At 39.5% G+C, this 21284-nt stretch overlaps 1 protein-coding gene and 1 long non-coding RNA gene across 2 annotated transcripts; both read left to right on the forward strand.

Annotated features, from left to right (window-relative positions):
• Nucleotides 1-1077: 1077 nt before the first annotated feature.
• On the forward strand, nt 1078-10948 carry LIG4 (DNA ligase 4). The gene is made up of 2 exons (XM_066380573.1): nt 1078-1203; nt 4682-10948. Exon 2 carries the CDS (start codon nt 4710-4712, stop codon nt 7443-7445), a length of 2736 nt encoding a protein of 911 aa, XP_066236670.1. The 5' UTR covers nt 1078-1203; nt 4682-4709; the 3' UTR covers nt 7446-10948.
• Nucleotides 10949-11335: 387 nt separating this feature from the next.
• LOC136402784 (uncharacterized) lies at nt 11336-14191 on the forward strand. Its single transcript, XR_010751034.1, has 3 exons — nt 11336-11829; nt 12873-13869; nt 13973-14191. It is a non-coding gene; the product is annotated as an uncharacterized lncRNA (long non-coding RNA).
• The last annotated feature ends 7093 nt before the right edge of the window (nt 14192-21284 follow it).

Genomic DNA, 21284 nt, shown 5'->3' on the forward strand with positions numbered 1-21284 from the left:
TCCACCATCATTTGGTCACGCCCTATTCTGTGCACATTGATTTATATATACAGAATTGGTTATCTGCCAGCAGATCAAGAGCTCCAGGTCAAAGCCAGTCTCTTGATAAAAGCTACCTGTTGTTGAGTACCTAATAAGCACCAAGCTCTAAGGTAGCTTGCTTTCATAATAATCACAGCAACACTATAAGGTGCTTTAAAAAAAACAACAACAACAAAAACCTTGATTCTCTTTGGACCAAGCATGAGAAAGGCTAAAATAATAAACTAAAGGTAGAAATCAACAGTTCCTGAAACATTAAGGACTGGATTTGTTTTCATCTCTCATCCCTGCATACCTAGAATAATTACTATATCATAGTATGTGTTCAATAAAGGTTTACCTAATAACTTTATTTTGAATCCTTGAACAGACACTACAGAGTCCATAGTTGATTTCTGGACATGCAGCTGTTTGAATCGGTGTAATGAATTATATACTATATTATGTATCATTATGAATTATGTGTTGTTTCTGTATTGAGGGACAACTCACATTAAAGTTGTGCCATCATGAAAGACAAGCAGGAATGGACAGCTTTATTCAATATTGCAAAAGCCAATTTTTCCATTGAAATAACAGCAAACGTTTTGAGATAGAAGATGCCCTCTTCCGCCCGTGCTTTCAAACCAACCAGCGAGATGAGTATAGTTTACTCACAGGGAACAGAGTCGATCGGTTGTCACTTGCTCATGAATAGGCCAAGGAGAGAGAGAGCTCAATCTCATTCTTGGTCTAAGTAAGGAGCCAGTGCATAAAGTGTTCTTGGGTCTCGCTCAGGGACGAAATCAACTCTCGTGGGTTAACCACTGTCAAAAAGAACCTGCAGCTTTGAGAGGCTATTGGGAGTTCTGGTTGTAGTCACACTGCTATCAAGGATCTAGCGAGGTGTGTGGTTCTCCCAGTACCCTTCCCGAGAATCGCCACGCCTACGCCCATCATTCTTTTGAAGTCACGGTTTTCCCAGTCTGCAGTTGGGATTGGGCCTGCGCACATCATTTCTCCGGCGTCACAGCCTCCCCAGGCGCAAGTGGTGACTGCGCCTGCGCTAGGAGCAGCTGTTTCCCCCGCGGTTCTGCCTGGGCTTCAGGTTGGGTTGCGGCGCCTGCGGCTTTGCGTTAGGAAGGAGGAAGTCCTTGGGTTCAACACCTCTCTGGATCCTAGGTGAGCGGTACGGACCCCTTGTTGACCGCGCCGCGTCAGAAGCCGGGGGATGGAACGGGGTTTGTCCAGGGCCAGGGAGTCGTCCGCGAGCCATCGGAGGTTTGGTTTGGAGGCAGAGGAGCGGTGGCGGCATGCCCCAGGGATTTTGAAGGCGTGTACCGGTGGAGTCGGAAGGAGAGACTGTAGGCTTGGAGTGCATTACCTTATTTCTCCTCTTACACTTTGTGTTTCGTTACCTTACAGTCTCCCACGGGCTTATGGCTTTTCTTTTTACCACTAATTTCTTTCAGCTGAGATCCTCCCCAACTGTCACCAAGTGCTGTGGAAGGCAGGCTACGTAACCCCTTTGTTTCATAGGGAAACACGTCATCTTGTCCAGAGTTGCCCAGTGGCACCAGTCATTTTCTCCCCAAATAGCACGGAATCGTATCCCATACTCACAAGCTTCTAGTGTATTTTGTTGTGTCACTTCAGGACAATAAAGGCAGCAGCTGACTGAACAAGTCATTATTGTTTAGTAATTACTTACATGCATTCTCTTAAAAACTTTGCTTATTATCAAAAAGTGAAGTGTCCCCCTTTTTACCTTAGTATTTTGTAATATTTTTAAATATTGCGTGGATCAGCAAGTATTGATTATAGTACTAAAATTGATTAAGGACTTCCTAAATGCTAGGTACTGTATTAAGCACCTTAAGTAAATTATGCAATGTCATTTTTATCTTAATTTCTACAGTTATTGACCCCATTTTACATTAAGGAAACTTAATCTTAGAGAAATTAAGTAGTTGCCCATATCACACAGACCTTAAGTATTAGAGTCCACAGTTGAACTCAGATATATTGGATTCCAGAGCCTGTGTCCTAACCACAACCTTGTTTTATTTTTTCACAAATGGAAAACTTTAGCTAGAATAACCGCAGGATCCAGAAAATAAAATTAGAGAGCAGGTAAAAAACAATGGAAATACTAATATTGTATCAAAATACAATTCAAATAGATAAAAATATTTAAGTCTATTTAATGGAATCTTTGTTATCTATATAGCAGTCTTACATGTATGTGTATCTACACCCATAAGTAGATTTCAACATTACTATAAAGTAATTTGAGTCTTTGCTTGGGACTGGTTGAAGGAAACTAACTCAGACCATATAAAATCTACAGATAGAATGGAAACTATACCAATCCTTGAACCCTTAAAGGCATATTTCTTCACATACTTTATTTTAATATACATTGTATGTTATAAAAATAACATTATAAACCAGAATGCACTGGCATGAGGGAGCATGTTTTGAGAGGTAGGACAGTAAACATACATAAGCAGGTGGTGCATTCAGTTATTCAAATGAAGCACAGTAGAGGGGAAGCAGTTACTGTATTCAAAGATAAAAGTTAAGAATGTAATCTCATGGTTTTATCTGTTGGTCTGACTCAGTAGAAGTGAGATTTTCTTTGTTAGGAATTAGACAGAAAAATGTGACCTTTTTTTAAAAAAATAGAACAATAAATGACTATTGTGAATCTTTCCCAGTGCATTCATTGCTTCTGAATGTTTGTATCCAAACTAAATGCTACCAGCTGTGTGTGTGTGGTCTGTCTGTTCTCTGTCTCCTGACATTCCCTAGTATGGTTTCCTAGGAACTCAACTCTAGGTATTCAGTAATTCATTCAATAAACAAACCTATGTCTGTCCAATTACTAGTGGCACAAATTGCAACTTGATTTCTGCCTTCTAGAGACGAACAGTTTAGTAAATGTGGTAGTTACCATTCAATTTCTTGTGCTAGATAGAGTAACCTTGTGCTGATAGTGTATGTGCTTGTTTTTGTTTGCTGTGCTGGGGAATTCTGTGGTCTCTGCACCATAGCAGATACCCCCATTCCCTGTGACACTGTTCTGGGCTCTGTGGGCTACGTGGTATGTGCTAGGCAGTGTCTGAAACCACAAGATAAAAACAAAGTATTTTTGGGCCACACATTTTTATTTGAAGTCTCTTTGAAAAGTTAGTGTTATATTAAACCATATTAAAATAGCTCTGATACCTTATATATTCTAATAGAACTTGCATGGATATATAAAATGTTAAAGAAATTTCACAATGGTGTTGACTGCTTTAAGAAATATTCTAGACCAGGGGTCCCCAAACTTTTTACACAGGGGGCCAGTTCACTGTCCCTCAAGACCATTGGAGGGCTGGACTATAAAAAAAAACTATGAACAAATCCCTATGCACACTGCACATATCTTATTTTAAAGTAAAAAAACAAAACAGGAACAAATATAACATTTAAAATAAAGAACAAGTAAATTTAAATCAACAAACTGACCAGTATTTCAATGGGAACTATGCTCCTCTCACTGACCACCAATGAAAGAGGTGCCCCTTCCGGAAGTGCAGTGCCAGCCGGTTAAATGGCCTCAGGGGGCCGCATGTGGCCCGCGGGCCGTAGTTTGGGGACCCCTGTTCTAGACCTTAGCACAGCAAGGTACCTGTTGTTTCCTAAGTTTAGAAGAGACCTCAGTGAAAAGCTCTGTGTCGTGGCATTTCGCCATTTTCATTTTCGTTAAAGAACTTAGCATTTTATAATTAGCTCCCATATGTCCCTTTTCTTTGCAGGATGTATGCTCTCTTAAGGCAGGTTCATACTGTATTTGCCCATAGCATAGTCTTTGGTTCATGCGCAGTCAGTGAATGGATGGGTGAGGCGATGGGGTAACTGGCAGGGAATATAAACAAAAAGTGTACTAATGAATTTAAATTTATGAAAATGTAACTATGATAAATTACAGAGTTTAAAAAGACAGACCAATTGAGGATTTCAAGGGGAGGGTAATTTGAGTTGGGTTTTGAATCAGAGTGATTTGACATAGCTAGCATTGAAGTTGAAGTAAACATAGATAGATGTACGCTTTGTTTGTCTGATAGAAGATACTTGTGCCCTATCTATAGAGGAGCCCAAACTTCCTACAAACAAGAGCCAAATTTCAATTCAGTGAGGTAATGATTTGCTGAAAACATCTGTTTTAAGAAGTTTGTTTCTAATAGTGTATCTGACAGAAAGGAGAGGTAAAAGGAAAGGCCTTACTTAAGAAGCCCAGAAATGTAGTGAATTAAGCCTTATTTTTTGTTATCACTATTAACAATCATCTTTTGCATTATGTACTAAATAAGTAATGTAATAATTAATTTCAATAGAAGCTGTAGTTTAGGAAGAAAGAAAATGATTAAGCTTAGTATAAAAACAGCGAATGGCACTATTGATACTTTTGATAGTAAATGCTAGATAGAATGAAGCTAAAATAGTTGATTATAATTAAATGTAGAGATTGAAAGGACATTATTTGTAGCATTTATAGCATTGATCTATTTTTATTTAGCAAGCATTATAAAGCAGGTATTCTCTGTTAGGGCTTTACATTAAATAGTTGAATGTTATCTTTTACTTAGTTATTCTCTTTCTGTTTTATTAGTTGAACCAGAGGATTCACCATTGCTTCTATGGCTGCATCTCAAACTTCAGAAACTGTTGCATCTCACGTTCCTTTTACAGATTTATGTTTAACTTTGGAACGAATACAGAGAAGTAAAGGACGTGCAGATAAAATCAGACACTTCAAGGAATTTTTAGACTCCTGGAGAAAATTTCATGATGCACTTCATAAGAACCAAAAAGATGTCACAGACTCCTTTTATCCAGCAATGAGACTTATTCTTCCTCAGCTAGAAAGAGAGAGAATGGCCTATGGAATCAAAGAAACTATGCTTGCTAAGCTTTATATTGAATTGCTCAATTTACCTAAAGAAGGAAAAGATGCTCTTAAACTTTTAAATTACAGAACGCCTACTGGAACTCGTGGAGATGCTGGAGACTTTGCAATGATTGCATACTTTGTGTTGAAACCAAGATGTCTACAGAAAGGTAGTTTAACCATACAGCAAGTAAATGACATTTTAGACTCAATTGCCAACAATAATTCTGCCAAAAAAAAGGGCCTAGTAAAGAAGAGTCTTCTTCAGCTTATAACTCAGAGTTCAGCACTTGAACAGAAGTGGCTTATACGGATGATTGTAAAGGACTTGAAGCTAGGTTTTAGTCAGCAAACTGTATTTTCTGTTTTTCATAGTGATGCTGCTGAGTTGCATAATGTTACCACAGATCTGGAAAAAGTCTGTCGGCAACTGCATGATCCTTTAGTAGGACTCAGTGATATTTCTATTACTTTATTCTCTGCCTTTAAACCAATGCTAGCTGCAATAGCAGATATTGAGCGAATTGAGAAGGACATGAAAAACCAGAGTTTCTACATTGAAACCAAGCTAGATGGAGAGCGTATGCAGATGCACAAAGATGGGGATGTGTATGCATACTTCTCCCGAAATGGATATAAATATACAGAACAGTTTGGTGCCACTCCACAGGAAGGCTCTCTTACACCATTCATTCATAATGCATTCAAAACAGATATACAAGTTTGTATCCTTGATGGTGAGATGATGGCTTACAATCCTAATACGCAAACTTTTATGCAAAAGGGGAATAAGTTTGATATTAAAAGAATGGTAGAGTATTCTGATCTTCAAACTTGTTATTGTGTTTTTGATGTATTGATGGTCAATAATAAGAAGCTAGGACGTGAAACTCTGAGTAAGAGGTATGAAATTCTTAGTAGTATTTTTACACCAATGCCAGGTAGAATAGAAATAGTGCAGAAAACACAAGCTCATACTAAAAAAGAAGTAATTGATGCTCTGAATGAAGCAATAGATAAAAGAGAAGAGGGGATCATGATAAAACATCCTCTATCCATTTATAAGCCAGACAAAAGAGGTGAAGGATGGTTAAAAATTAAGCCAGAGTATGTAAATGGACTGATGGATGAACTGGACATCATCATTGTTGGTGGCTATTGGGGTAAAGGTTCACGGGGTGGAATGATGTCTCATTTTTTGTGTGCTGTAGCAGAGAAGCCCTCTTCTGGTGAAAAGCCATCAGTGTTTCATACTCTTTCTCGCGTTGGCTCAGGTTACACCATGAAAGAACTGTATGATCTGGGTTTGAAATTGGCCAAACATTGGAAGCCTTTTCATAAAAAAGCTCCACCAAGTAGCATTTTATGTGGAACAGAGAAGCCAGAAGTATACATTGAGCCTTGTAATTCTGTCATTGTTCAGATTAAAGCAACAGAGATTGTTCCTAGTGATATGTATAAAACTGGCTGCACTCTGCGGTTTCCACGAATTGAAAAGATAAGAGAAGACAAAGAGTGGCATGAATGCATGACTCTGGACGACTTAGAACAACTTCGAGGGAAAGCAGCTGGAAAGCTCGCGTCTAAACACTTTTATGGCCCTGCTGAAGATGAACCACAAGAAAAAAAGCGGAAAGCTGCTCCAAAGCTTAAGAAAGTTATTGGAATTATTGAGCACTTAAAAGCGCCTAACCTTTCTAACGTGAACAAAGTTTCCAACATATTTGAAGATGTAGAGTTTTGTGTTATGAATGGAATAAACACCCATCCAAAGCCTGATCTGGAGAACAGAATTGCAGAATTTGGTGGGTATATAGTACAAAATCCAGGCCCAGACACATACTGCATTATTGCAGGGTCTGAGAACATAAGAGTGAAAAACATAATTTCTTCAAATAAACATGATGTTGTTAGGCCTGAGTGGCTGTTAGAATGTTTTAAGACCAAAAGCTTTGTGCCATGGCAGCCTCGCTTTATGACTCATATGTGCCCATCAACAAAACAACATTTTGCCCGTGAATATGATTGTTATGGTGACAGTTACTTTGTTGATACAGATTTGAACCAACTGAAAGAAGTGTTCTCAGGAATTAAAAATTCTAGTGAACAGACTCCTGAAGAAATGGCTTCTGTGATTGCTGATTTAGAATATCGATATTCCTGGGACAGCTCTCCCCTCAGTATGTTTCGACACCACACTGTTTATTTGGACTTGTATACTGTTATTAATGATGTGAGTACCAGAATTGAGGGAACAAGATTAGCTATTACAGCCTTAGAGCTTCGATTTCATGGAGCAAAAGTTGTTTCTTGTTTAGCTGCGGGAGTATCTCATGTAATTATTGGGAAGGATCATAGTCGTGTTGCAGATTTTAAAGCCTTTCGAAGAACTCTTAAGAGAAAGTTTAAAATTCTGCAGGAAGGTTGGGTAACGGATTCAATAGACAAATGTAAGTTACAGGAGGAAAATCACTACTTGGTTTAAAGCTCGCTTTTCTAGTGTGGAAGGTGCCTGACTTGGCTTACTTCTTTTAACAGGTGCTAATGATAAAATATTAAATTAAATTTTATTATTTTTATATCTTAAAATTCATGCTTGTACAATATTATTGAATATAGGAAAACAGTAATTTTAACTTTTGAAATATTTAGAAAATTCATGCTTGTGCAATATTATTGAATATAGGAAAACAATAATTTTAACTTTTGAAATATTTAGAAAATTCATGCTTGTGCAATATTATTGAATATAGGAAAACAGTAATTTTAACTTTTGAAATATTTAGAATGGCTCTAGTTACAGTGGAGCAATGCCCCAGATGGGCAGAGCATCACCCCCTAGTGGGCGTGCGGGTGGATCCCAGTTGGGTGCATGCAGGAGTCTGTCTTTCTGCCTCCCCACTTCTCACTTCAGAAAAATACAAAAAAATAAATAAATTTATAAAATAAAAAATATTCAGATTTAGGTGTGATTGGGAGATGTAGGTAAATAGATTAGGGTAGATTTTAAAACATCTTACGTACCACACTACAAAATATAGTTTGTATTTGGTTCTCAAGAAAGGTACACTGAAGAATTTTAAGTAAGATATTTTAGGCTCCTAAGGCTAATAATTTCTTGATTCCTCCTGTCCTTGTTCAAGCTAATATAACAAAAATACCACTGACTGAGTGGTTAAACAATAACATCTCTTCTATATAATAGAAGTCAAAGATCAGGGTGCCAACAAGGTGAGGTGTCTGGTGTTGTGTCCTCTTCCTGGTTTATAGGAAGTATGATGAAACTAGTACTGGTTTCTTCATTTTCTAAGGGCACTGCTCCCATGATGGGTGCTCCATGACCTCATTAATTCATCTAAACATAATTACCTCCCAAAGACCCTACCCCCAAATATCACATTGACTGGGGCTTCAACATGTGGATTCCAGAGAGACACTAACATTCAGTCTATAGCACATCTTTGCCCTTTTAAATGTTAACTATTCACAAATATGTGTGTCTTATAAACTGTAGGCACTATTCCAGTACTTGGGCAAACATCAATAAACAAAATGGACAAAAATTCCTGCCTTCGTTAATTTACATTTTAGTGGGTAGAAGGGAAAGGAGAATAATCAATAATTTCTTCTCTGGTTTCCTGTTAGACACTGTCCACATTTAAACAAGGTATGTTTCCTTCTTAATTTCTTTTTCACACACAGAGTTTTAAAAGAATTGTCTAAAATGCTAGTTTATTTTCTAGTTTTTCACTTCTAAAATTACATATGTAATTTTTGTAAAAAAGAAAAGAAAGTGACTTCTATTTCTACATCCCATCAATGTTAGGAGCTTGTTGGAGATTCTGTTCAGGGAGCACAGACACTGAGTTTCCATCAAGAAGAAAGATAATTATTTTCTGAGAAGATGGACTTGGAACACTGAAAGAAGTAGAGAACACCACCTAGTAAGCCAGGTTAAGCAAATGCACCCTAGTGATTTATGGTGAGATGTCATAGGGGGATTGCCTTTAAAGTAACAATCACTTTGATACTTGAAGTCTTTTAGAAAAAAGAAATGCATAAATCTTCGTAAAACATTTTTAGGGTTTTATAACAATACTGACACCTAACAGATCTATTCAATAATAAATGCAGCACAGAATTTGGAGAAACCAGAACTTTCTCATACATTATTAGTGGGAATGTAAGATGGTGCCACTTTGAAAAACTAGTGATTTTTATATGAAGTTGTATACCTACTCTATGACTCAGCAAATTCATCCTTGGTTATCTACACAAAAGAAAGGAAAAGCTACGTTTACAAAATAATTTGTTCAAGAATGTTCAAAACTTTATAATAGCCAATCATAAATATTGTATGACTCCATTAACATGAAGTTCAGTGTTGGTCAAATAAGTTTGTAAATATGATATATAGGTTTGCTCACTTATAGTTTCCATTGGGCGTGGGGGACAGGCTGTAAGCAGGCAAGGTCATTATACCCTAAGGCTTAGTTTTAAGACTAAGCCTTTCCCACCCTAAGTGACTTTGTATCAGAGACTTCCTTCTTTGTATATTGGATTCAAGGATTTGATTTCTACACTATAAAATGGGGAAGACTGGGAGCTTGCTCTCTCTCCATTCCTGAGTTTAGCATTAGAGAGGAGAGCAGAGAAAGGCCACGTGGAGTAGAGGAGAAGCAGCCAAGATGGCGGAGTTCTGAAGGAGAAGCCAGTTTGTGCCGAGAGAAGGATATGGGGAACAGAGGTGAATACGGCTGGTGAGGTAGAAACCTTTGATTCTAGGAAACTCGGATAAGTCAATGGCTTTGGGAGCCCTGAATGGAAAGGGAAGTATTTTCCCACTGTATGTATTTCTCGCCCACCGGGTACAGGCTAGGATTAAAGCTAATGGCCCACCAGTTCTTGGCTCCATTGTTTCATTACCGTCTGTTCGAATCAAATGCAAATCTGATCAGGCAGCTGTGATGGTGGCCGTGGCTACTGGCTTTACATTCAGGAAAAGACAAAACTAATTTGTGTCCTAGACATCAGAGCAGAGTCACCTCTGGGGAAGAGGACTGACCCAAAAGGAGCAAAGGGAGCTTTCTGGTGTGTTGGAAATAAGTAATCTGTGTTGGTCACACAGATACCATGTTTGTCAAAACTCTTGAAATTATGATTTGTACATTTTATTCTCTGTAAATTATGTTTAGATCAATTAAATATTAAAAATAACTACAGAATTTCACATAAACTTTTTAAAAATTAAATATTGCAAGAAGAGCAATAAAAAGTTTCCAGGTGTCCAATTTTCATGAGTGTGAAGATAATCTAATATTTTAAAATATATTAGGTCATTTATATTAATAAAGACAGCAATAAAAAATTGGTATATAAAATTCAACAGCATTCTTTTTTATAAGAAATAAAACTAAGTAAATTAAAATAAGAGACTTCTTAAATGACAATGCTTCAAAAAAGCCAAAAGCTTTTGAATTTGGGGATGATGGTGATAGTGGTAGCATAGTGCTTGAATCTCTACAAATTCCTACATTAAAAACCAAACTCTCTGTGTGAAGAAAGCAAAGGGATTGTATGGCCTCTGAGAACTGAGGAAAACAGAAACTACATAAATAGTCAGTAGGTAGTTACTGGAAAGTACGGTGGGTCAGAGAGAACAGCCCCTGAAACTGGGAGGAGTTTTGTCCAATCCAGTAGCAGGCGAGAGAAAGGAGGTGTAGCTAAATCCGAAGCGTCTGCCCTGCACCCTATGGATTCTCAAAACTGAGCCACCATAGAACCTTTGATTAGCTACTAGGTGTGAAGTAAAAAGTAAACAACATAGGGACAAATGAGAAAAAAGAAGGTCCACATAAGGTTGGGGAGGGAATCAGCCAATATTTTAGGAAAGCAAACCACCATATTTTGGAAAAGTAACTGATAAGGGGAGTTCTGGGAAATTAGAAAAGTTGCCATTCTCTACATTTTCCCCCTAAATGTTCAAGAAAGTTAATTGTTAGATTCAAGGAGTACTGACATGCTGGGGCTGCCAAGAGTGTACAAGGTCCCTGTGACGCTGAGAACAAAGAGTTCAGCAACATCCTGCATTGAGTCAGAGACCCTTATCAGAAGTTTATGTTTGAAATTCTCCACTGAGTAATACCCCCCCATAACTGCGCACGACCTCCCTAGCCAATGACTAACAGCCACATCAGCTTCTGTATGATGTTTGCTCATCCTAGATAGCCATCCTATAAAAAGGAGCCATTTTAGAAGCTCGTGGCTGCAGTGCTCCCTTGCATGGGTTGCCTGCAGTCCCTGCGCAGGTTTGGGGGGCTGCAGTGCTCCAGTCTCTTCGGAGGTGTGGATTGCCTGCAGTCCCTGCACAGGTTTGGGGGGCTGCAGTGCTCCAGTCTCTTCGGAGGCGTGGGTTGCCTGCAGTCTCTGCGCAGGTTTTGGGGGCTGCAGTGTTCCCTTGTGTGGGTTATCCGCAGTCCCTGCGCAGGTTTAGGGGGCTGCAGTGCTCCAGTCTCTTCGGAGGCGTTGGTTGCCTGCAGTCCCTGCGCAGGTTTGGGGGGCTGCAGTGTTCCCCTGTGTGGGTTACCTGCAGTCCCTGCGCAGGTTTGGGGGGCTGCAGTGCTCCCTTGCATGGGTTTCCTGCAGTCCCTGTGCAGGTCTGCAATAAAACTTATAAAATTTACTTTGTGTCTGCTGAGGCCTATCTCGCTGGGATGTAACAGATGGAGGCCCCAGCGAGATTGGCCGTGTAAGACCCCTCCTCACGGAGTGGGCTGCAGCAGACTTTGGTAGCTGGCCAGCCTCCAGCAGTTGCTGTTTGGAAACTGAATTTGGCTGATTCGAAACATTTGGAGTCTTGAGACTGTTTGGTAAGGAAGCTTCCTCTTTGAATATTTGGAAACAGAGCTCTGGTTAGAAAAGGGTGTAGTGGAGCAGGCGGGACGCCACCTGATTTCTCCCCACCTGGTTGGTCAGGGAACGCAGGACGCTGCCTTCTCCCTTGGTTAAGATTCCTCTTTGAATATTTGGAAACAGAGCTCTGGTTAGAAAAGGGTGTAGTAGAGCAGGCGGGACGCCACCTGATTTCTCCCTACCTGGTTGGTCGGGGAATGCAGGACGCTGCCTTCTCCCTTTGGTTTTGGTTTAGAAGTTTGGTTTGTTTTGTGTGCTGATTTGAAACATTTGGAGTCTTGAGACTGTTTGGTAAGGAAGCCTCCTCTTTGAATATTTGGAAACAGAGCTCTGGTTAGAAAAGGGTGTAGTGGAGCAGGCGGGATGCCACCTGATTTCTCCCCACCTGGTCAGTCGGGGAACGCAGGACACTGCCTTCTCCCTTTGGTTTTGGTTTAGAAGTTTTGTTTGTTTTGTGTGCATATTTGGTTTGTTTGTCTGCTACTGGAATGGCCAACTTAAGAGCAGACTGGCCAAACCAAGGATTGCTAGACCCATAGAAAACATAGAGAGTCTAGCGTACTATCACCAGCACCCACCTGCAGGCAGGTGGCATGGTCAGTATGCAGCCCAGTATAGCAGCAGAGGTAGAGGAAGAAAAGGCAGCCAGGCTGCAGCTGGCTGCAGGAGAAGTGGCAGGCTCCCCTCACAGTTTCAGGCACTTGCCCCTCCCCCTTGGGCACTGGCTCAAGGGCTGAGCCACTGCTTAGTCAGGCAAAAGATAACAGCGCTGTAAGTTAGAGGTTATCATCACCTTGCTACAGCCCCTGCCCTCCTCTGCTTTGGCTCCGGGGAATCCCCGCCTCCTATCTGGAGCCAGACCCGAGGAGAAGATTTAGGGAATATGGCCCCTTTTAAACCCACTGCTTTAGCCATAATAGAATTGTATAGCCTGTCAAGTACAAAGACTTCCTTTTTGTACCAAGGATCTGTTGTTGTATTCCCAATTTTGCTCTCCTAGTCAAGCCCCTCAGTGAGATCTTCTGAGCATGGCTTTTAAGGTCTATAACGACCAAGGAAATAACAGAAAAGGCAAATAAGGCCCAAAAGAAGTCAGGAAATACCAACTTTTGGCTCCAGTGCTCTAAGGGGCTTCATCAAGGCCCTGCTCCAGAGTGGAAAGAAAGGTCATTGAACTGAAGCCTGCCAGGCTTCCCGGGCCCCACTGGTTGACACACCTGTGCTGTGGAAAGAGGGACATGAGAAGGTAAGCTGCCCCCTTGCTCCATGGAGGGAGGGTTTAGTCTCTTCTAGCCCTGCTCCAGCTACCTGTGACCTGACCTTGCCCAGCGTGCTGGGAATTGCCACTGAAGGCCTAAGGACATCGTTCAGGAGCCTAAGGTATTTCTTCCAAGTAGCAGATAAGCTAATAACACAAGGGCCATCTACTATGCCTTGCTTGAATATTTAAGTTTTATTTATCCCTCAAAGATCTCTACTGTGGGTATTGACAGTCTGGTTTTATTGCTTTATGTTTAGTATCTCCTTTATTTCTCTTATCTCAATGCTCCATGCCTATTATAGGCTGGGACCTGCTGCTAATTCCAGCTAGAAGCAGTAGTCACTAGGACTTAAACTCTAACTGCAAGGTGTAGAAATGTAACACCCTTTCCCTAAGTACTTACAGGTTTTATAGGTTACTCAGAAAACTGTTCAAAGACTGTCCAAGAGGCACTTCTAGCAGTACACCACCCAAGGACTGACTCCCACCTAGACGGGTCCAGACACCATGATCCTGACAACTCCCACTACTGCCAAGGTAGAAGGCATACCCGCCTGGGTCCACCGCAGCCGGCTGAAGCTTGCAGTCCCAGCAGAGAAACCTTTGTGGACAGCGAAGACTAACCCTGCCAACCCTTGTAAGCTGACCCTGAGAAGGACAGCATGCCCTGCTTCAGCCACAAACCAGAAGTTAACTGGTCCACGCATGGAGACTTTGGGGAGGGAGGGAAACTAAGGTAAAGGAAAGCCAAGTAAGTCATCTTAAGGTTTGATGCATGTACTGCTATGAGTCATACAGAAAGGGAGTGTAAGTCCCTTGGCTGAGAGAGAAGCTACAAGGTAAATGAAAGTTATGTATGTGCTCATAGCTACCACTATAGAATAATCTGTGAATATTGGTCATGTGTCCAATAGGCTGCTTATGAAAAGGACACCTCCAAAAGCAATCTTTAAAAGAGGATTACTTAGTACTAACTTAGTCTTTGCTGAAGGTTAAGGTTTTTAGGAATTAAGAATTCTGATAAATTAGAAAGGAATTGTATGGTTTTGATAATAGAAGGTATAAGGTATGGAAATACTTTTGAAAGAAAAAGGAAAAGGAAGTTATTATGAAGGCCAGTTATTTCTGGATAAGAAAGTGCATAAAAGTTGAAGGTTTGTGTAAGTTGCAGAAGGTTAGTGTAAGTTGCAGAAGGTTTGTGTAAGTTGAAGGTTTATGTAAGTTGCAGAAGGTTTGTGCAAGTTGTAAGAAGTTAGTACAGAGAAGAAAAAAACAAGGCAGAAAGAAATTAGTCCGTAAAGCTTGTAGTACTAAGGGCACACTATCAGCGTGCCAGCACATACTAGGGAGGACCCCTGACCTAATTAGCTTATAGCTACAGCTAAAGTAGAAAATTCTCATGAGCCCCAGCCTTATACCATTCTCCTCACTGATGAAGAATCAAGGATTTGACTTATGCCCAAAAGAGATGGGGGAATGTTAGATTCAAGGAGTACTGACATGCTGGGGCTGCCAAGAGTGTACAAGGTCCCTGTGACACTGAGAACAAAGAGTTCAGCAACATCCTGCATTGAGTCAGAGACCCTTATCAGAAGTTTATGTTTGAAATTCTCCACTGAGTAATACCCCCCCCCCCCGTAACTGCGCACGACCTCCCTAGCCAATGACTAACAGCCACATCAGCTTCTGTATGATGTTTGCTCATCCTAGATAGCCATCCTATAAAAAGGAGCCATTTTAGAAGCTCGTGGCTGCAGTGCTCCCTTGCATGGGTTGCCTGCAGTCCCTGCGCAGGTTTGGGGGGCTGCAGTGCTCCAGTCTCTTCGGAGGCATGGGTTGCCTGCAGTCCCTGCGCAGGTTTGGGGGGCTGCAGTGCTCCAGTCTCTTCGGAGGCGTGGGTTGCCTGCAGTCCCTGTGCAGGTTTGGGGGGCTGCAGTGTTCCCCTGTGTGGGTTACCTGCAGTCCCTGCGCAGGTTTGGGGGGCTGCAGTGCTCCAGTCTCTTCGGAGGTGTGGGTTGCCTGCAGTCCCTGCTCAGGTTTGGGGGGCTGCAGTGTTCCCCTTTGTGGGTTACCTGCAGTCCCTGCGCAGGTTTGGGGGGCTGCAGTGCTCCCTTGCATGGGTTTCCTGCAGTCCCTGTGCAGGTCTGCAATAAAACTTATAAAATTTACTTTGTGTCTGCTGAGGCCTATCTCGCCGGGATATAACATTATTCTCACCTAAAAGGAGCCACCATAAAGTATTGAGGCTAAATGTACAAAGATGGGATGTGAATAAAGGAGAATAATTAGAAGAAGAATGTTTTCACAGAGAATAAAAGCATTCAAGAAATAAATGGCCATAAAACAGATCAAAACTGTTCTATTTCCAAAAAGCTAGAATACATTAAGAAAAATGATAGAAGGTATAAAAGAACAACATAGAATTAGGAAAGTTCAGAAATAAGGAACATAACTCAGAAATTAGGCATGAAAAAACAAAACCCTTTCTGACTGTGAAACTCAACTCATAGAAGTTATTGATATATTTAACTATAAAAAATATTAAACTTTTCTCAGCACAAAAAAACTGAAACCAATGCAAAAAGGATGTTGCCACCCTCATTTCTCCTTATATCCTTATCTTTGTTTTGGGTTTTTCTTCTTTTATCCTTTCTCTCTTTCCTTCCTTCCTTCCTTCCTTCCTTCCTTCCTTCCTTCCTTCCTTCCTTCCTTCCTTCCTTCCTTCCTCCCTCCCTCTCTCCCTCCCTCCCTCCCTCCCTCCCTTCCTTCCTTTCTTTCTTCTTTCCTTTATTTATTTCTTAGGTGAGAGGAAGGGAGATAGTGAGGCACACTCCTGCATGTGCCCTGACCAGGATCCACCCAGCACTCCCATCTATGGCCAATGCTCACATACTGATCTATTTTCAGTGCCCGAGGCTGACACACTCAGACCAATGGAATTACTGGTTGTAGGAGGGGAATAGGGAGAGAAGGAAGGGGGAGAAGCAGATGTTTGCTTCTCCTGGGTGCTGTGACCAGGAATCAAACCAGGGATTTCTATACACTGGGTTGATGCTCTATCCACTGAGCCACCAGGCAGGACCATTCTTGTTTCTTTACATTCTTTTAAGATCATCTTGTGTTCTATTTTCAGTCTTCTTTTTTATGCTACCCTCTCTTGCCTGAGTGATTCATCAACTCTTACAGTTTCATGTATAGAAATACCACAGATTCTTAATATGAAGCCCATAGACTCTAGCGATTTACATAATGTTGTTTGGTAGCAAGATTTCTGGAGCAAAACTGCCTGGGTTTGAATCTCTGCTGTAGGTTGCTAGAGCCCTCCATTCTTTCATTTATAAAATGGAGATACTTTTTTCAGACAGTTGTTAGAGGACTGAACACATTAAAATGCATAAAACATTTGGAATAGAACCTAGCACACAGTGAGCCCTATAAAAGGATTACCTGCTTTTACTTAATGAGGAGTGTATCTTTACTTTTATCTCAGCATTGTGACTGTCTCTGCCACTACCCTGATTCAGATGCTAATAACCTGGAATACTAATGTAGCTCTCTGTCTGCTATTCCTGAGTCTAACCTTCCATACTGATAATGTTAATGAGGTTCAAGGAAACTATGCAAAACCAACCAAATCCCTCAATATCCAATGAGTATAACATGGAGAGAGGAGATTTGAGCAGAAAAGAGAAAGGACATATGCAAGAGGTGATTGAGAAAATTTAAGAGAAACAAAGCAAAGAGAACAAAAACTGAACAGAAGTGGAAAAATTGAAAAGAGAAAAAAAAGTAAGGTAGAGTGGGAATTATGTATGTTGATTTTGACAGTAAAATCTGCATTTTAATTCCAGATCTGACCCTTTAAAGGGCCACATAATCTGCAAACTGGTTACTCAGGAGAACATAATATCCGATATATCCAAGAGCTTAGAGTACATCTATTAGTGTGCCTTTATTTTTATAATGGGAAGTGGAGCTAATACGATGACTTGGTTGGTTGATGCGATTGGTGGGCAATTGGTGGGAAGATCCAGGAGAAGCATGACATTTGGCCTGGAAGTGGCTTTTCCAAGGAACGGCTTTTCATCTCCACCAGTCTTTTGATTTGGACATATGAGATATCTCCATTTTATGTTAATAAAATTATCTTTCACAGACTTGACCTTTTTATTTCTAACATCAATATAAATATAAACAAACTACTGACTAAATAAATGTACTTCAAGAGAAATCATCTTGCCAGTCTTCCAACCATATAAACATACTTCCTTGCTATCAGGTTGCATTCTTTAAGCCCCTCTTACAAATTTCTGTATAGAAATTCAGAAGCAGCCATGGCAATTCCACCAACTTCTGTCAGTCATCACAGCACAGTGTTTAAAAGCCTAATATTAACATAATCTTGGCACAGGATTGTTGTTCAAATAATAGTAAGTGTTGCTTTTATAATGGAGTTAGTTTAGTTTTTGTTTTAGACAAATAAAAGAATTCAAACTCAAATTCTTGAGAATCTCAAATTTTGTTATGCAGTTTTTAAAATTTTTATTTTGAAATTAAACTTAATGGGGTGACATTGAGTACATACAAGAGTACATAGGTTACAGGAGAACCTCTACAGCACTTGAACTGTTGATTGTGTTTTGTACTCATATCCCAAAGTCAAATCATTTTCTGTCACCTTATATCAATATTTCCCCTCTTTACTCCCTTCCCCCTACCTCTCTTCCAGGTAGGCATTTCGCTTTCATTCAGTTTTAATTAATGATTGTAAGATAGCCAAATTTGGATAGTCGTAATGAATAACACTATAGTTTCTTCGAATTTTCTATGTGCTGAAGAAATCTGGCAGCTAAAGCTGACTCGATTTTAGGGATACTTTCAGAAAACAAAAAAGTAAATTGAATTCAGAAAATAATACAAGTCTTCAAATTCTTACAAAATGTGTGTCATAAAATTTAGGGAAAAAATAGCATTGAGCGCTATGCATTACCTACATTTTATGCTTTATATAATTTAAGTAAAGTACGTACATCCTTTTACTTATGATGCAAATAATGTTTTTTACAATTATTGGAGCAAGAGGTTTTTTTTTTAAAAGTGACAGTCACAGTCCCAAAAGAAAAGTAGGAGTAATTGTGCTAATTTTTTTCCTCTACTTCATTCTCTAAATTATTTCCTTTCTGCCAGAAAGTATCATTCATGGCGGTGAAAGGGTGCTGTGAGTCATGCAGTTTAGTCTGAAGTGACAACTGGCAATCTGGGGTGTGTTTTGCTTTAAGGTAACTCATCAATTTCAACCAATAGTTTGGGGACCTTGGGGTTTACAAGGATGTTTATGTTAGTAATCGTTTTAATATCTTTGGCTTTTCAAATAAATTGATAAATAAGGTAATTAGTGTTTCTTTTACAATGAAGTAATTTGAAAGCCATTTTAAAAGAAGTAAAGTGGCCTGACCTGTGGTGGCACAGTGGATAAAGCGTTGACCTGGAAATGCTGAGGTCGCCGGTTCGAAACCCTGGGCTTGCCTGGTCAAGGCACATATGGGAGTTGATGCTTCTAGCTCCTCCCCCCTTCTCTCTCTCTGTCTCTCCTCTCTCTCTCTCTCTGTCTCTCCCTCTCTTCTCTAAAAAAATGAATAAATTAATTAAAAAAAAAGAAAGTACTGACTTAACATCACATAATAAACCTTCCTCTTTAAAAAAAAAAAAAGAAGTAAAGTGAAAACTGAGCAAGAACATAAGCTGAACACCCCTTGTTAATGTAGAGGTTAGGGCCTTTATTCAGTTTTTGTTATTATAAATAAAGTTTTATTAATTTTAATAGGGTGACATCAACAAATCAGGGTACATATATTCAAAGAAAACATGTCCAGGTTATTTTGTCATTCAATTCTGTTGCATACCCATCACCCTCTATCTAGTTTTCTTTGTGCCCCTCCCCTCCCCCCTCTCTCCCTCCTTCCCTCCCCCCCCCCATAACCACCACACTCTTGTCCATGTCTCTTAGTCTCATTTCTATGTCCCACCAATGTATGGAATCCTGCAGTTCTTGTTTTTTTCTGATTTACCTAATTTTACTCCATATAATGTTATCAAGATCCCACCATTTTGTTGTAAGTGATCCGATGTCATCATTTCTTATGGTTTATTCAGTTTTGAATTGTTTTTATTCTTAGTCACATGTAACTTCATTTTTCTTATAATGTATTTTTAGTTAAAAGAGGAAAAATAAGGTTCATTAACAAAAATAAAAAATTAGTGAAGTAACATTACACATGTATACCAAGATGATTGTCACTGGATTAATATTGTTTTCATCTGATCAAAATTCCTATATCTCATATTCAGTTCCAAAGTTCTAAACATTCTCAAACAATGTTGAACAAAAGATAAACTATCTGGACAATTATTTCCAATATTCCCTTTATTTATTGCTAATGGAGCTCTATTCATAACTGCAATGTATTAATTTGTAAAGTAGTACTTACAAATAATTTCATATATTCTCTTTTCCTAACCACTTAGAAAAAAAAATCCAACCATTTAAAAAACAAAATACCACTTCCTTTTTTGAAGTATAATTTGCAAAATATAATAATCATAAAATGGAAGTATTTTTATATGTTCTTCATGCTGAAACAGTTAATTTTTAGCATATATTTTAATATATAATAGGTTTCCTAATGGGATATGGTATGCTATTTTAAAATGTCTGCCAACAATTATGTGATTTAATTTCATAATTCATTTAAAGAAAATAAAATGAATTGACTTATTAGAAAACAAAAATCAAACTGCAAAATATTGTTCCAGTTATATTGCTACATCACAAATCAATCCAAACCTTAGTGGTATAAAAGAACAATTTTAATTCTGCTCAGGTGTTCAGACTAAGTACAACCAGAGTGTCTTGTCTTGATTCCACTATTTCCGGAGACCCACCTAGTACGCTCTCTCACCTTGATGGCTTTGAAGTGGGTGGTCATGGATTCAAAGGCTCAAGGAACTGACTACCTGCAACGATGGTGAGATGGGGGAAGTGATGGTTCCCCAGGTTGTCCTTTAGATGAGAAAGGAACTGTAGAAAAACTAAAACAGATATTTGGTTCCAGAAGTGGAGTGATGCTAAACAAATACCTAAAAAGTAGCTTTGGGATGGGTAGTGTGCAGAGTCTGAAAGAAATTTGAGGAACACAATAGAGAAAGTTGAAATCACCCAGCAGATTCTGGTTAGTCGGAAGCTGGTTTCAAGGATGTTCTCTGTGAGGGCTCAATGGAAGTGAGGACCATATTATTGGAAATTGAAGGGTATCATTGTTATGTAGTGGGCAGAAGCTTAATGAAATTGTCTCCTGCAATTATGTAAGAAGAAGAATTTGGAGGTGATGAACTTGGTTGTATAGCTGAGGATATTTATAAGAAAAGTAGTAATGATGACACCTGGTTTCTTGCTGCTTATAGTAAAACGCAAAAGGATTTAAACAAAATCTGGTTTTGTTTATTAAACAAAAAGAAACTACAACTTAATAATTTTGAATATTTTTAGCCTCTCCAGATAGGAAAGCTGCTGAAATGAAGAAATTACTTCAAAAGTGTGGTATGTAGAAATAGCTGAAGATGTAATTGTGCAAACTTTTGTTCTAAATTCAGACAAGATTATTGAACTCACAAAGGGTCCAAGAGATCCTCTCAATCAAACTATAAGGCCTATAGAAAGGTTAGGGATGTTGTTTGACTCCGAGCCATCTCAGCAGGAGGCCAAAGTAGAGAAGGTCTTATCTTGCACAGATCTGTTGGTGATTTTTGTCTAATGGGAAGAACCTTACTAAAATCCCCAGGAGAACTATAAAATTCTTCAGAAAACTATTTCAGCAGAAACACTAGAAACACTGCCAGCTTGGCCTGCGAGTATACAATGAAAAGAGACTGAGGGAAAACCACCAAAATTCTGTTGGCAGGAAGCAGTCTCAGAAGACTACTGAGCAGCGAACATATGCCCTCTTTTATAAAAAAAAAAAAGGGTGGCTCAGAGAGCAAAGCCATGAGTTTAGAGATTGAAGCCAAGAGCCACAGAGAATTATTTCCAAGATTTGAGAAATAATCCAGGAACTCCCAACATGCACTTGGCTGGATTTCAAAACTGTTAAGGTC

The sequence above is a fragment of the Saccopteryx leptura genome, chromosome 4 (assembly GCF_036850995.1).
Source record: "Saccopteryx leptura isolate mSacLep1 chromosome 4, mSacLep1_pri_phased_curated, whole genome shotgun sequence".
Classification (NCBI taxonomy): Eukaryota; Metazoa; Chordata; class Mammalia; order Chiroptera; family Emballonuridae; genus Saccopteryx; species Saccopteryx leptura.

What these genes read in the sequence shown, in the direction of transcription:
- LIG4 (XM_066380573.1), top strand. Translation starts at nt 4,710, where the DNA reads ATGGCTGCATCTCAAACTTCAGAAACTGTTGCATCTCACGTTCCTTTT.